This window comes from Accipiter gentilis, chromosome 36 (assembly GCF_929443795.1).
Source record: "Accipiter gentilis chromosome 36, bAccGen1.1, whole genome shotgun sequence".
Classification (NCBI taxonomy): Eukaryota; Metazoa; Chordata; class Aves; order Accipitriformes; family Accipitridae; genus Astur; species Astur gentilis.
The window spans coordinates 2058357-2074483 of record NC_064915.1 but is presented as its reverse complement, the minus strand read 5'-3'; the positions used below and the strand labels follow the sequence as shown (position 1 = coordinate 2074483).

The 16127-nt window shown below is 65.1% G+C and overlaps 1 protein-coding gene across 1 annotated transcript; it reads left to right on the top strand.

Annotated features, from left to right (window-relative positions):
* Window positions 1–15126, top strand: LOC126034873 (glutamate receptor ionotropic, NMDA 2D-like). The gene is made up of 13 exons (XM_049792728.1): window positions 1–58; window positions 3428–3855; window positions 4817–5409; window positions 5490–5604; window positions 6060–6271; window positions 6357–6525; window positions 7149–7302; window positions 7395–7520; window positions 8468–8697; window positions 10326–10486; window positions 11732–11919; window positions 13081–13313; window positions 14719–15126. Exons 2-13 carry the CDS (start codon window positions 3445–3447, stop codon window positions 15124–15126), a joined length of 3000 nt encoding a protein of 999 aa, XP_049648685.1. The 5' UTR covers window positions 1–58; window positions 3428–3444.
* Window positions 15127–16127: the final 1001 nt, after the last annotated feature.

Below are 16127 nucleotides of genomic sequence, written 5' to 3'. Positions count from 1 at the left end.
TGTCCCCAACCCCCCGGCCGAGATGAGGCAGACCCCCCCGGAGCGGAGCTCGGGCCAGGTAGGACCTGGGGGGGGGTCTTGGGGACGCTGGGGGGGAACACAGCCGGTGTCACGGGGAGGGGCTTGGGGACACACGGCCGGTGTCACGGGGAGGTGGGGACACGGGTTTGTCACCCCGACACTCGTGGGGAGGGTGACACGGCTTTGTCCCCCCCGCCGTGACGGGGACGGTGACATGCAATTTGTCCCCCGCCATGCCGGGTTTGTCCCCTTGCCATCACGGGGACGGTGACACAGGCTCGTCCCCGCCGTTAACGGGGATGGCGACACGCGGTTGTCGTCCCGCTGGTTTGGGGGGACGGTGACACAGGTTTGTCACCCGCTGTCATGGGTTTGTCCCCCCCCCACCGTTACGGGGACGGTGACACGGGCTCGTCCCCGCCGTTACGGGGACAGTGACGGGTTTGTCACCCGCCATTACGAGTTTGTCCCCCTGCCGTTACGGGGATGGTGACACGGTGTTGTCACCCACCGTTACAGGGATGGTGACACTTGATTGTCCCCCACCATGATGGGGACAGGGACGTGGGTTTGTCACCTGCCATTACAGGTTTGTCACCCCACTGTTGTGGGGATAGTGTCAGGGGTTTGTCCCCCACCATTACAGGTTTGTCACCCCACTGTTGGGACAGTGACACAGCTTTGTCCCCACCATTATGGGGATGGTGACAGTGGTTTGTCCTCCACCATTACAGGTTTGTCACCCCACTGTTGTGGGGACAGTGACAGGGGTTTGTCCCCACCGTTACGGTGATGGTGATGGGTTTGTCCCCCACCATTACAACTTTGTCACCCCACTGTTGGGACGGTGACACAGCTTTGTGTCCGCCGTTATGGGGACGGTGACAGTGGTTTGTCCTCCACCATTACAGGTTTGTCACCCCACTGTTGTGGGGACGGTGACACAGCTTTGTCCTCGCTGTTGTGGGGACGGTGCCACGGGCTTGTCCCCACCATTATGGTGACAGTGACAGTGGTTTGTCCTCCACCACTACAGCTTTGTCACCCCACTGTTGTGGGGACAGTGACACAGCTTTGTTCCTGCTGTTATGGGGACGGTGACACGGGCTTGTCCCCACCGTTATGGTGACAGTGACAGCGTTTTGTCCCCCACCATTACAGGTTTGTCACCCCACTGTTATGGTGACAGCGACAGTGGTTTGTCCTCCACCACTACAGCTTTGTCACCCCACTGTTATGGGGACGGTGACACAGCTTTGTCCCTGCTGTTATGGGGTCGGTGACATGGGCTTGTCCCCACTGTTATGGGGACAGTGACAGGGGTTTGTCCTCCACCATTACGGCTTTGTCCCCGCTGTTTTGGGGACGGTGACAGGTTTGTCCCCCCCCGACGGGGCCGAGGAGCCCCGTGTGACATCAGGAAGGGACGAGCTCAAGGTCACCGGTGCCGGGGGGCTGGGCAGCGGACCCCAGCATCCATGTCACCCCTCCCCGGGGACTGTTGGGGTACGGCGGAGGTGACATCACCGGGGTGACCCGTGTGTCCCTGTCTTGTGTGTCGTGTCCCCCCCCCAGCGTGGGTGTCTGCCTGTCCGACTGTGCAGGCAGCTGCCTGTCTGCCCTGCCGGGCCCAATGGGGCGTCTGCGTCAGCCGGTGTCTGGCAGCCTGTACCGTCTGCCCTGCCTGTACCTGTCCACCCTGCCTGTACCCATCTGCTTTGCCTGTACCTGTCCACCCTGCCTGTACCCATCTGCTCTGCCTGTACCCATCTGCTCTGCCTGTACCCAGCCACTCTGCCTGTCCCCATCCGCCCTACCTGTCCCCATCCCTGCCTGTCCCCACACCCCCCCTCTGCCTGTCCCTGTCGTCGTCCCCCCCCCGCCTGTCCCTCTCCCCTCTGCCTGTTCTCCATCACTGCCGCCGCCACGGCAACCTGCCTGCGCCTGTTGGCTCCTCTGCCTGTGCCCTGCCTGTGTCCCCGTGTCCGTGTGTCCATCCCCCCCCCCCGCCGGCTCTGCCTGTTGCTCCGCTGCCTGTTGCTTTGTCTGCCTGTGTGCCCCCCCCCCCTTCCCTCTGCCACTGCTGTCGCCGCCTGTGACTTGTCCTCCATGTCGATCTGTCCCCTGGGGGGGGGGGGGGGGAAGGTGACAGTGACTCCCCGCCCCCCCGTGTCTGTCTGTCCCTGACGGTGTCTGTGTGTCCGTCTGTCCCTCCGCCCCGGCTGTGGCGCTGCCAGGAGACACGGAGGGGGGGGGGGGACGACAGCGTGTCCTGGCGTGTCAGAGCGTGTCCCCCGTGGCCTGCTGTGTGTTGACAGTCTGACGCTGTCTCACTGCGGTGGGAGAGGGCACTGGGGGATACTGGGAGGCACTGGTTGCCCCAGGCCAGGCTTGATGCTGTCTCCCCAGCACAGTGGGGCAGTCCTGGGGGGTACTGGGAGGATACTGGGAGCACTGGCGGGGGGGGGGGGTGGGGAGCACAAGTTCCCCCCCCTGCCTGATCCTCTCCCTGTGTGGGGGGCTACTGGGGGGCACTGGTGCCTCCAGTGCTGCCTGACCCCTTCATGGTACAGGGAGGTTACTGGGGGACACTGGTCCCACCAGTCTGCCCTGACCTGACCCTCTTCTGGTGCTGGGGGGTACTGGGGGGCACTGGTCCCACCAGTCCCCTCCCACCTGACCCTCTTGCAGTTTGGGGGGTTACTGGGGGGCACTGGTTCTACCAGTCTCCTCCTGCCTGACGCTCTCCCACTGTGGGGAGGCACTGGGGTGTACTGGGGGGCATCACTCCCACCAGTTCCCCATACTTGACCCTCTCCTGGTACTGGGCGTTACTGGTGGGCACTGCTCCCACCAGTTCCCCACACCTGACCCTCTTCTGGTGCTGGGGTGTTACTGGAGTCAACTGGTGGGTACTGGTGGGCACCTTTCTCACCAGTTCCCCCCACCCAACCCTCTCCTGGTGCAGGGTTGTTACTGGGGGTTTCTGGTGGGCACCTTTCTCACCAGTTACCCCCACCAGACCCTCTCCTGGTGCTGGGTTGTTACTGGGGGGCACCGGTGGGCACCTCTCCCACCAGTTCCCCCCTCCACCCGACCCTCTCCTGGTGCTGGGGTGTTACTGGTGGGCACTGCTCCCACCAGTTCCCCCCCCCTACCCGACCCTCTCCTGGTGCTGGGGTGTTACTGGGGGGTACTGGTGGGCACCGGTGGGCACCTTTCCCACCAGTTCCTCCCCACCCAACACTCTCCTGGTGCTGGGGAGTTACTGGGGGGCACCGGTGGGCACTTCTCCCACCAGTTCCCCCCACCAGACCCTCTCCTGGTGCTGGGGTGTTACTGGGGGCTACTGGTGGGCACCTCTCCCACCAGCCCCCCCCTCCCTTGTTGTGTGCCCCCCTCGCAGGGCGCAGCGGCGGCGCGATGAGCCCCCGGGTCCCCGCCCCCGCCAGCAGGATGCTCTTCGCCTTGGCCTTGGCCTGCGCCAGCCCCTTCCTGGAGCCGCGGCCGGAGGGGAGCCGGCGGGCGCTGAACGTCGCCGTCATCCTGAGCGGAGCCTCTTACGGCCCCGCCGGGCCCCGCCTGGCCCCCGCCGCCTTCCGTAACTTCTCCTTGGAGGTCAATCCGGTGGGGGTTGTGTTGAACGACACCAACCCCCGCAGCTTGATCGTCCGCCTCTGCGACGTCCTCTCTTCCCTTCGCATCCACGGCGTCGTCTTCGAGGACGACACCCGCTCCGAGGCCGTGGCTCAGATCCTCGACTTCATCTCCGCCCAGACCTCCGTGCCCATCATAGGCATCAACGGCGGCTCCGCCATCGTCCTCACGCCCAAGGTAGGGGTAACGCGTTCTGGGGGCACCCAACCATGCTCAGCTATGTCTAGGGGTACCCGACTGTCCCCAACCCAACCCCAACCATCTCTAGAGACACCAAGTTGTCCCCAACCTTGTCTAGGGTCACCTTGCTGTCCCCAGACCATGTCTAGGGACACCCAACTGTCCCCAACCTTGTCTAAGGTCACCCTGCTGTCCCCAACCTTGTCTAGGGACACCCAACTGTCCCCAACCTTGTCTAGGGTCACCCTGCTGTCCCCAACTTTGTCTAGGGATACCCAACTGTCCCCAACCACGTCTAGGGACACCCAACTGTCCCCAACCATGTCTAGGGTCACCCTGCTGTCCCCAACCACGTCTAAGGTCACCCTGCTGTCCCCAAACCACGTTTAGAAGCACCCTGCTGTCCCCAAACCATGTCTAGGGGCACCCTGCTGTCCCCAACCTTGTCTAGGGTTACCCTGCTGTCCCCAAACCATCTCTAGAGCCACCCACCTGTCCCCAACCATTTCTGGTGTCACGCAACTGTTGCCAACCATGTCTAGAGACACCTGAGTGTCCCCAACCCAACTGTCCCCAACCCCAACCATGTCTAGAGCCACCCAACTGTCCCCAACTGTATCTAGACCCACCTGACTGTCCCCAATCGTGTCTAAAGCCACTTATCCCCAACCCCAACCAAGTCTAGAGCCCCCCAAATGTCCCCAACTGTATCTAAACCCCCCTGACTGTCCCCAACCATGTCTAGACCCACCCAACTGTCCCCAACCCAACTGTCCACAACCATGTCTAGACCCACTTGACTGTCCCCAACACAACCATGTCTAGAACCACCCAGCTGTCCCCAACTGTATCTAGACCCACCCGACTGTCCCCAACCCACGTGTCCCCCAACCCAACCACGTTTTGAGCCACCCAGCTGTCCCCAGCCCCCCCCGTTGTCACCCGCTCCCCGCCGCAGGAGAAGGGCTCCACCTTCCTCCAGCTGGGCTCCTCCACCGAGCAGCAGCTGCAGGTGATCTTCGAGGTGCTGGAGGAGTACGACTGGACGGCCTTCGCCGTCGTCACCACCCTCTTCCCCGGCTACGAGGACTTCGTGGACTACGTGGAGGTCTTGACCGACAGCAGCTTCATTGGGTGGGAACACCGGGGCGTCCTCACCCTCAACTTAACCGATGACCCCGAGGGGACACGGTTACGCCGGCAGCTGCGTGAGGTCAGCGCCCAAATCCGCCTCCTCTACTGCTCGCGGGAAGAGGCCGAGGCCATTTTCCGAGCGGCGCGAGACGCCGGTTTAGCCGGTCCCGGTTACATCTGGTTCGTGGTTGGCACCAACCTGGGAGGAAGCGACCAATTGCCGGAACATCTCCCGGCCGGCTTATTCGCGGTGTTGTCGGCCGGTTGGCGGGACGACCTCCAACACCGGGTGCACAACGGCGTGGCCATCGTGGCCAAGGGTGCCGAGGCGCTGCTGCGTGACTACGGCTTCATCCCCGAGTTCAACAACGACTGTCGGGCCCCTAACGTCACCCAGATCAACGACAACCTCCACCGGTGAGCGTGGCGGCACCGCCGGTGGCTGTCACCTGCGGCTCAAGGAGGTGACAGCCCCGTGACGGTGTCACATCCCCCAGGTACTTCATGAACATCACCTGGGGGCAAAAGGATTTCTCCTTTAATGAGGACGGCTACCTCGTCAACCCCTCGCTGGTCGTTATCTCCCTCAACAAGGAGCGCAGCTGGGAGGTGGTGAGCGTCCCCTCCGCCTGTGCCGTGTCCCTGCCGTGTCACCGTCCTGGCGGTGACGTCCCCTGGCTGCTCCTCGTGGTGTTTGTCATTCCGGTCGCGGTGACGTCCGGCTCCTCTCAGCCACGTGGTGTCCCCCCAGGGGCTGCGGTACCATCTGGCGTTCACCACCCCCCCTCACCACCGTTGCGGTGTCACGCTGCCTTGTCACAACAGCGCGTCCCCAAGGGGGTGGCGGTGACGCCTGGCTGGTGACACGGACACAAAAGCTCAGCCCCCTCGCCCCGTCACGGTGACACGTCCCAGAACCCTTCCTCGACCGGTTCCTCCCGGCCGAGGCGACCCCGTGTCCGTCCATCCGGCGGCCACCCGCCGTCTGTCGCGGTGACGTCAGATCATCCCCGACGATGACATCGGTCTGAAGGCGGTGGCTCAGGTGTTGTCTCCCCAACCCGCAGGTGGGCAGCTGGGAACACCGGATCCTGCGGATGAAGTACCCGGTTTGGTCGCGTTACGGTAAATTCCTCCAACCGGTAGACGACGACCAACACCTGACGGTGGCCACGCTGGAAGAACGTCCCTTCGTCATCGTGGAGAACATCGACCCCGCCACCGGCACCTGCATCCGTGACTCCGTCCCCTGCCGCAAACAGCTCAACCGCACCGCCAGGTTGGTACCCGGCGTCCCCGACCCCTTGGGGACGTCCCCGCCGCCACCGCCGCCGGGTTGTCCCTGAGTGTCACCGTTCCCGCAGCCCCTCGGCCGAGCCGGCGCTCTTTGAGAAGAAATGCTGTAAGGGTTTCTGCATCGACATCCTCAAGCGCTTGGCCCGCACCGTCGGCTTCACCTACGACCTCTACCTGGTCACCAACGGCAAACACGGCAAGAAGATCGACGGCGTCTGGAACGGCATGGTGGGAGAGGTGGGGAACACCCCCTTACACCCCCCACCCCATGGCCATGGGGGTCCCAAGGGGCTGGGGAGACCTTCCCCATGCTTTTTGGGGTGCTCAGGGGTGTGGGGAGAGCCCCCATGCTGCCCTTGGGGGGTCCGGGGAGAGCCCCCCACCCACCTTTGGGGTGACCAGGGGGCTGGGGAGAGCCCACACACACTTTTGGGGTGCCCAGGGGGCTGGGGAGAGACCCCCCCCGCCAACTTTGGGGGTCTCAGGGGGCTGGGGAGAGCCCCCAGGCTGCCCTCGGGGGGTCCAGGGAGAGACCCCCACACACTTTTTGGGTGCCCAGGGGGCTGGGGAGAGCCCCCCCCCCCATCCCAGGGGATCCAGATGTCCAGGAGGGGCCCTATGACACAAGCCCCGCCCCTTCATCACCTCCTGGACACACCCTCCCTATGGCTCCTCCCCCATGGGCCCCTCCCACTGTTGGCCCCACCCCCTCCACCCCCTCCCACCATTTTGCCTCTCTGCCCTGTCCCTTCTATGCCCTTTAATTGGCTCTTCCACCTCGACCCCACCCCTGCTAGCCACACCCCTTACGACCACACCCTCATGGCCACACCCACCCCCAACCGCCACGCCACCCACAGGTCTTTTACCGCCGAGCCGACATGGCCATCGGCTCGTTAACCATTAACGAAGAACGTTCCGAGATCATCGATTTCTCCGTCCCCTTCGTGGAGACGGGCATCAGCGTCATGGTGTCCCGCAGCAACGGCACCGTCTCCCCCTCCGCCTTCCTGGGTACGGACGGACGGCGGGACAGACGGACGGGTGGGGCGGGGGACACACACCCCATCGTCCTCTGGGTGACAGGGTGTGTCCCCCCGCCCCAGAACCCTACAGCCCGGCCGTTTGGGTGATGATGTTCGTCATGTGCCTCACGGTGGTGGCCGTCACCGTCTTCATCTTCGAGTACTTCAGCCCCGTGGGCTACAACCGCAGCCTGGCCGCCGGCCAGCGTGAGTGTGTCCCCTCCCCCCTCCGCTCCCCGACACCCCGCCGGTATCGGGGTGACAACCCCGTTGTCACCACGGGGAGGTGGGGACAAGGCGGGTGAGGAGGACGCGGGGTGACATGGGGGACGTGGTATCGGCACGGCTCCAGCGTCACTCCCCCCGGGTGTCCCCCCTCCCTGTGGTGACACTGTCCCTGTCCCTGGGGTGACGCTGTTCCCATTCCCACGGTGACGCTGTCCTCACCCTCCCTGTCCCTGGGATGATGCTGTCCCTGTCCCCACTGTCCCCATCTGTGGGGTGACACTGTCCCTGTCCCCAGGGTGATGCTGGCCCCACAGCGACGCTGTCCCCGGCCCCACGGTGACGCTGTCACTGTCCCAGGGGTGACATTGTCACTGTCCACATCCCTGTGGTGATGCTATCCCTGTCCCCAGGGGGACACCGTCCCCATCCCCACAGTGATGCCGTCCCCATCCCCACGGTGACACCGTCCCCGTCCCCATGGTGACGCTGTCCCTGGGCTGACACCACCCCCATGGCGATGGTGTCCCTGGGGTGACATCATTCCTGTCCCCATGGTGATGGTGTCCCTGGGGTGACGCCATCCCCAGGGTGACACCATCCCTACAGTGATGGTGTGTCCCTGGGGTGACGCTGTCCCTGTCCCTGGGGTGACATCATTCCTGTCCCCATGGTGATGGTGTCCCTGGGGTGACGCCGTTCCTGTCCCTGGGGTGCTGGTGTCCTTAGGGTGACATCATTCCTGTCCCCACGGTGATGCCGTCCCTGGGGTGATGCCATCCCTGGGGTGTCATCATTCCCATCCCCACGGTGACGTTGTCCCTGGGGTGACACCATCCTCACGGTGATGGTGTCCCTGGGGTGACATCATTCCTGTCCCCACGGTGATGCCGTCCCCATCCCCGTGGTGACGCCGTCCCCATCCCCAGGCGCCGGGGGTTCCAAATTCACCATCGGCAAGTCCATCTGGCTGCTGTGGGCGCTGGTCTTCAACAACTCGGTGCCGGTGGAGAACCCCAAGGGTACCACCAGCAAGATCATGGTGTTGGTGTGGGCCTTCTTCGCCGTCATCTTCCTCGCCAGCTACACCGCCAACCTGGCCGCCTTCATGATCCAGGAGGAGTACGTCGACACCGTCTCGGGGCTCAGCGACCGCAAGGTACCGCGGCTCTGGGTGGGGGGGCTTGTGGGTGGAGGTGGGTGTCTGTGGGGAGGTGGTTGGGGTTTGGGGGGGTCACTGTGGGGGTTTGGGGGGGCACTGTGGGGCTTTGGGGGGGCACTATGGGGGTTTGGTGGTTACCATGGAGGTTTGGGGTGTCACCGTGGGAGTTTGGGGGGGTCACTGTGGGGATTTAGGGGTTACTGGGGGGGTTCAGGGGTTACCATGGAGGTTTGGAGGGTCACTGTGGGGGTTCAGGGGTCACTGTGGGGGTTTGGGGGGGGTCACTGTGGGGGTTTGGGGGGGCACTGTGGGGGTTCAGGGGTTACCATGGAGGTTTGGGGTCACTGTGAGGGTTCAGGGGTCACTGTGAGGGTTTGGGGTGTCACCGTGGGAGTTTGGGGGGGTCACTGTGGGGATTTAGGGGTTACTGGGGGGTTCAGGGGGGCACTGTGAGGGTTTGGGGGGGTCACCGTGGGGGTTTGAGGGGGCACTGTGGGGGTTCAGTGATTACCATGGAGGTTTGGGGGGTCACTGCGGGGGTTTGGGGGTCACTCTGGGGGTTTGGGGGGGCACTGTGGGGGTTCAGGGGTCATGGTAGGAGTTTGGGGGGTCACAGTGGGAGTTTGGGGGGTCACTGTGGGGATTTAGGGGTTACTGTGGGGGTTCAGGGGGGCACTGTGAGGGTTTGGGGGGTCACCATGGGGGTTTGGGGGGTCACTGTGGGGGTTCAGGGGTTACCATGGAGGTTTGGGGGTTCACTGTGGGGGTTTGGGGGGTCACTGTGGGGATTTAGGGGTCACTGTGGGGGTTCAGTGGTTACCATGGAGGTTTGGGGTCACTGTGAGGGTTCAGGGGTTACTGTGAGGATTCAGGGGTGTCACCGTGGGAGTTTGGGGGGTCACTGGAGGGGTTTGGGGGGGGCACTGTAAGGGTTCAGTCATTACCATGGAGTTTTGGGGTCATTGTGGGGGTTCAGGGGTCACTGTGGCGGTTCAGGGGTTACCATGGAGATTTGGGGTGTCACCATGGGGGTTTGGGGTGTCACCGTGGCAGTTTGGGGGGTCACTGTGGGGATTTAGGGGTTACTGTGGGGGTTCGGGGGGGCACTGTGAGGGTTTGGGGGGTCACTGTGGGGGTTCAGGTGTCACTGTGAGGATTTGGTGGTTCTTGCCAGAGGTCGGTGGTTGTCCAGGAGGGTTGGGAGTCACCGTGGGGGTTCAGGGGTCCCCATGGAGGTTCGGTTGTCAACATGAGGGTTCAGTGACTGTTGCCGGAGGTCGGTGGTTGTCCGGAACAGTTGGGGGTCCCTGTGTGGGGGGGTCCGATGTCACCGTGAGGATTTGGTGGTTCTTGCCAGAGGTCGGTGGTTGTCCAGGAGGATTAGGTAGGGGTCACTGTGGGGGGGGTTCAGGGGTCACTATGGGGGTTCAGGCATCACCGTGAGGATTTGGCGGTTGTTGCTGGAGGTCGGTGGTTGTCCGGGAAGGTTGGGGATCCCTGTGAGGGGGTTCTTATGTCACCGTGGGGGGTCTGGCGGTTGTTGCCGGAGGTCAGTGGTTGCCCAGGAGGGCCGGGGATCCCCTTGGGGGGGTTCAGGCGTGGGCCTGACCCCCCCGGGGGAACAGTTCCAGCGCCCTCAGGAGCAGTACCCCCCGCTGAAGTTCGGGACGGTGCCCAACGGCAGCACGGAGAAGAACATCCGCAGCAACTACCCCGACATGCACAGCTACATGGTCAAGTACAACCAGCGTGGGGTGGAGGATGCCCTGCACCACCTCAAGACCGGGTCAGCGGGGGCGGGGCTTGGGCGAGGGGGGCGGGGCTTGGGGAGGGGCCTGGGGAGGGACCTAGGGGGTGTGGGTGGGGCTTTAGCGGCTGGGGGTGGGGCTTGGAGGCTGGGGAGGGCTTAGGGATACAGGGGAGGCTGTGGGTGGGGTTTATGGCCCTGTGGGTGGGGCTTGGAGGCTGTGGGTGGGGCTTAGAGGTACAGATGAGGCTGTGGGTGGGGTTTATGGGCCTGTGGGTGGGGCTTGTGGGTACAGGTGAGGCTGTGGGTGGGGCTTATGGGGCTGTGGGTGGGGCTCATGGGGCTGTGGGTGGAGCTTTAGCAGCTAGGGATGGGGCTTGGAGGCTGGGGAGGGCTTAGGGATACCGGTGAGGCTGTGGGCGGGGTTTCTGGGGCTGTGGGCGGGGTTTCTGGGGCGATGGGCGGGGTTTATGGGACTGTGGGTGGGGCTTGGAGGCTGTGGGTGGGGCTTAGAGGTACAGATGAGGCTGTGGGTGGGGTTTATGGGCCTGTGGGTGGGGCTTGTGGGTACAGGTGAGGCTGTGGGTGGGGCTCATGGGGCTGTGGGTGGGGCTTTAGCAGCTAGGGGTGGGGCTTGGAGACTGGGGGTGGGGCTTGGAGGCTGGGGAGGGCTTAGGGATAAAGGGGAGGGTGTGGGCGGGGTTTATGTGGCTGTGGGTGGGGCTTGGAGGCTGTGGGTGGGGCTTGGAGGTACAGATGAGGGTGTGGGTGGGGCTTAGGGGGTCTGTGGGTGGGTTTGGGGCCATGGGTGGGACTTGGGGTGGGGCTTGGAGGCTGTGGGTGGGGCTTAGGGGTACAGGTGAGGGTGGGGTTTATGGGTCTGTGGGTGGGGCTTGGGGCCACGGGTGAGGCTGTGGGTGGAGCTTTAGCAGCTGTGGGTGGGGCTTAGGACCAAGGACAAAGCTGTGAGTGGGGCTTGGGCTTGCAGGTGTGGCTGTGGGTGGGGCTTGGGGTCTGTGGGTGGGGCTTAGGGGTACAAGTGAGGCTGTGGGTGGAGTTTGGGGCTGGGGGTGGGGCTTGAGGCTGTGGGCGGGTTTTATGGGGCACAGGTGAGGTTGTGGGTGCGGCTTGGAGGCTGTGGGTGGGACTTAGGACCATGGGTGAGGCTGTGGGTGGAGCTTTAGTAGCTTTGGGTGGGGCTTAGGGATTTGGGTGGGGCTGTGGGTGGGGCCTGCCGGCCGTGGGCGTGGCCCGGGGCACAACCAACACCGTGGGGGTGCGCAGGAAGCTGGACGCCTTCATCTACGACGCGGCGGTGCTGAACTACATGGCGCGGAAAGAGGAGGGCTGCAAGCTGGTGACCATCGGCTCCGGCAAGGTCTTCGCTTCCACCGGCTACGGCATCGCCCTGCAGCGCGGCTCCCGCTGGAAGCGCCCCGTCGACCTGGCCCTGCTCCAGCTCCTGGGCGATGGTGAGGAGGGGTCTCGGGGGGTCTGGGGATGGCTGGGGAGGTCTGGGGGTTGCTAGAGGGGTCTGGGGGTGTCTGGGAGGTGTTTGGGGTTGTGCAGCACAACACAGCATTGAAAACGCCCCCCCCGGGAGCCCTCCCAGTTCCCCAAGATGACCCCCCAGCTCCACAGGGTGAGTCCCAACCCTACGAGCTGACCCCCACCCACCTGAGATGACTCCTTCCAACCCCACGGGCTGACTCCCAACCCCCCAGGGTGATCCCCAACACCCCGAGGTGACCCCCAAACCTTCCCAGGTGACTTCCCAACCCCACAGGATGACCTCCCAACCCTATAAGGTGACCCCCTAACCTCCCAAGGTGATCCTCTACACCCCGAGGTGACCCCCAAACCCTCCCAGGTGACTCCAAACCCTATGAAGTGACCCCTCCAACACTCTGGGGTGACCTCACAACCCTATAAGGTGACCCCCTAACCCCCCAGGGTGATCCTCAACACCCTGAGGTGATCCCCAAACTCTCCCAGGTGACCTCCCAACCCCACAGGGTGACCCCCAACCCTATGAGGTGACCTCCTAACACCCTAGGGTGATCCCCAACACCCTGAGGTGACCCCCAAACCCTCCTAGGTCACCTCCCAACCCCTCGGGGTGACTCCCAACCCTATGAGGTGACCCCCTAACCCTCCCAGGGTGATCCTCAGCACCCTGAGGTGACCCCCAAACTCTCCCAGGTCACCTCCCAACCCCACGGGTGACTCCCAACCCTACAAAGTGACCCATCCAACACTCTGGGGTGACGTCGCAACCCCTCAGGGTGACTCCCAACCCTATGAGGTGACCCCCTAACCCTCCCAGGGTGATCCCCAACACCCTGAGGTGACTCCCAAACCCTCCTAGGTCACCTCCCAACCCCTCGGGGTGACTCCCAACCCTATGAGGTGACCCCCTAACCCTCCCAGGGTGATCCTCAGCACCCTGAGGTGACCCCCAAACTCTCCCAGGTGATGTCCCAACCCCTCGGGGTGAGCCCCAACCCTACGAGGTGACCCCCAACCACCTGAGATGACCCCTCCAACCCTCTGGGATGACCTCCCCCCCTCCTCGAGTTGACTTCCCCAAACCACTTGGGGTGACGATCCCCGTGTCGCCGTCCCCTCCGCAGACGAGATCGAGATGCTGGAGCGGCTGTGGCTGTCGGGGATCTGTCACCAGGAGAAGCTGGAGGTGATGAGCAGCAAGTTGGACATCGACAACATGGCCGGGGTCTTCTACATGCTGCTGGTGGCCATGGGGCTGAGCCTCCTCGTCTTCGCCTGGGAGCACCTCGTCCACTGGAAACTGCGGCACTGCCTGGGGCCGCCCGGGCGTCTCCGCTGCCTCCTCGCCTTCAGCAGGGTACGGGGGGGGGACACACGGGGGGGGGGACAGGGGGATGTGGGGACGGGAGGAGCGGGGTGGAGATGGGGATGGGGTGGAGGTGGGGACATGGGAACAGGGTGGGGACACGGGGATAGGTGTGGGAGGAGCAGGATGGAGATGGGGACATGGGGATGGGTGGAGATGTGGACAGGGTGGAGATGGGGAGAGGGATGGGAGGAGCGGGGTGGAGATGGGGACATGGGGACGGATGGAGATGGGGACATGGGGACAGGGTTGGGGACATGGGAACAGGGTTGGGAAGAGCGGGATGGAGACAGACATGGGGACAGAGGTGGAGATGGGGACATGGGGACAGGTGGAGATGTGGACAGGGTGGAGTTGGGGACATGGGGATGGGTGGAGATGGGGATGTGGGGACAGGGTGGGGACATGGGGACATAGGGACAGGTTTGGGAGGAGCAGGGTGGAGATGGGGACAGAGGGACAGGTGGAGATGGGGATGGGTGGGAGGAGCAGGGTGGAGATGGGGACATGGGGACGGATGGAGATGGGGACACGGGGATAGGGGTGGGAGGAGGAGGATGGGGATGGGGACACGGGGATAGGGGTGGGAGGAGCAGGATGGGGATGGGGACACGGGGATAGGGGTGGGAGGAGCGGGATGGGGACATGGGGAAGGGTGGGAGGAGCAGGGTGGAGATGGGGACATGGGGACGGATGGAGATGGGGACACGGGGATAGGGGTGGGAGGAGCAGGATGGAGATGGGGACATGGGGACGGATGGAGATGGGGACATGGGGACAGGGTTGGGAAGAGTAGGATGGAGACAGACGTGGGGACAGAGTTGGAGATGGGGACGGGTGGAGATGGGGACATGGGGACAGGGGTGGGAGGAGCAGGATGGAGTTGGGGACATGGGGACAGGGGTGTGGACATGGGGACACAGGGACAGGTTTGGGAGGAGCAGGATGGAGATGGGGACATGGGGACGGGTGGAGATGGGGACATGGGGATGGGGTGGGAGGAGAGGGATGGAGATGGGGACGTGGGGACAGGGTGGAGATGGGGACATGGGGACAGGGATGGGGACATGAGAACAGGGTTGGGAAGAGCAGGATGGAGACAGACATGGGGACAGTGTTGGGAAGAGTGGGGTGGAGCTGGGGACGTGGGGACAGGGATGGGGTTGGGAGGAGCAGGATGGGGACGGGGTGGGGATGGGGACATGGGGACGTGGGGACATGAGTGGGGTGGAGATGGGGCCATGGGGCTGAGGCCAGGGTGGGGACACGGGGCTGGGGACAGGGAGGAGGGGGTGATGGGGGCAGAGCCCCCCCCCCCCCCCCGTCCCCCCCAGTGCCACCACGTCCCCCCCAGTGCCACCACATCCCTCTGTCTCCCCCCCCCCCCCCCCCCCAGGGCATGTACAGCTGCTGCAGCGCCGAGGAGCCCCCCCCTCCCCAACCCCTGCGCCCCCCTTGCCCCCCCCCGACCCCCCCGGCCCTTCCCACCCCCCCTCCTCCCCGCGACCGTCGCCCCCCCGACCGCTGGCGACCCCCCCGCACCCCCCCCGCCACGCCGGGGCCCCCCCGACGCCTTCCACCGCTTCTACGGCCCCATCGAACCCCAAGGGCTCAGCCGGGGGGGGCCCTGTCCCCGCTCCCCCCCTCTCACCCCCCCGACTTATTACCCCCCCCCAGGGGGGGGCCCCGAACCTTTTACCCCCCCTTGGCCCCGTCGGTCTTTGCGGGGGCTCTACGAGAGCCTGGGGGGGCCTGGAGACACGGACCCCCCCTTCGCCTACGCTCGTTTGGCTTACGAGGATGAACGTAGCCCCCCCCTCAGCGTTCCCCCTCCTCCTCGTGAAAGACCCCGACGCCCCCCCCGGGGGGGGGGACCCCGAAACTCAACCCCTCCTACGCCCCCCCCCTCCCCGAGGTCACCTTTGCCGGGGACACCCCGCTTTCGTCGCCACCCCCCCTCCGCCACCTTTATACCCCGAACTTTCCGATTCGGAATCGGAAGGCTGCGACCCCCCCCAGACCCCCCCCGGGACCCCCCCCAAATCCTCCTCCCCCAGTTTCTGGGCCCCCCCCTTGTTGGTGCGCTCCTCCCCCCCCCACTTATTTCTGCACCCTCCCAGGGAGGGAGCGGGGGCCCCCCCCGGGGCGCTGCTGGTCGGCCGAGAAATTGGGGGGACCCTGGGGGGGCTACGGGGGGGGGGGAGGATGGGGCAGTTTGGAGCTTTTGGCCCCCCCCCCTCCTTTCCCCCCCCCACCCCCCCGGTGTCGCAGTTGCTCGGCCGAACGGCTGCGCGATTGGGAAGGCGGGGGGGGGACGCGTTGGGGACCCCCCCCCGGCTATTCGGCCTGGGTGGGAGGGGGGGGACCCTGGGGTGGATTTTGGGGGGTCCCCCCCCCTCCCCGCCGTCACGGCCCCCCCTGTGCCGCCCGCCGGCCCCCCCCGGCTTCCCGAAGCCTGGAAGACCTGAGCGCTTGGGGGGGGGCGACGGCGGCTTGGGGGGGACCCTGGGCTTGGGTGCCCCCCCCCCCGCCACGACCCCTCTCCCCCCATCATGGGTGTGGAGGGCGCGGCGGGGCGGAGCCGCTGGGGGCCCGGCGAGGCTCCGCCCACTTCTCCAGCCTGGAGTCCGAGGTATGACGTGGGGAAGGGGGGGGGGGGGGGACAGCAGGGGGGGACCCCCAGACCCCCGGGGTGGGGGGTGGGGGGGGCCACGGGTGGGGTGGGGAGCGGTGGCACCCAGGGACACCGGCGAGGTTGAGGACACGTCCCCGTGGCACCCACGGTGACAACGAGGACGAGTCCCC

Excerpts from the sequence above, each read along its gene's own strand:
- LOC126034873 (XM_049792728.1), top strand. The coding sequence starts at position 3,445 with ATGAGCCCCCGGGTCCCCGCCCCCGCCAGCAGGATGCTCTTCGCCTTG. Across the intron at positions 6,526-7,148 it reads GGAACGGCATGGTGGGAGAG|GTCTTTTACCGCCGAGCCGA; the intron begins GTGGGGAACACC and ends CGCCACCCACAG. Across the intron at positions 7,303-7,394 it reads CTCCCCCTCCGCCTTCCTGG|AACCCTACAGCCCGGCCGTT; the intron begins GTACGGACGGAC and ends CCCCCGCCCCAG.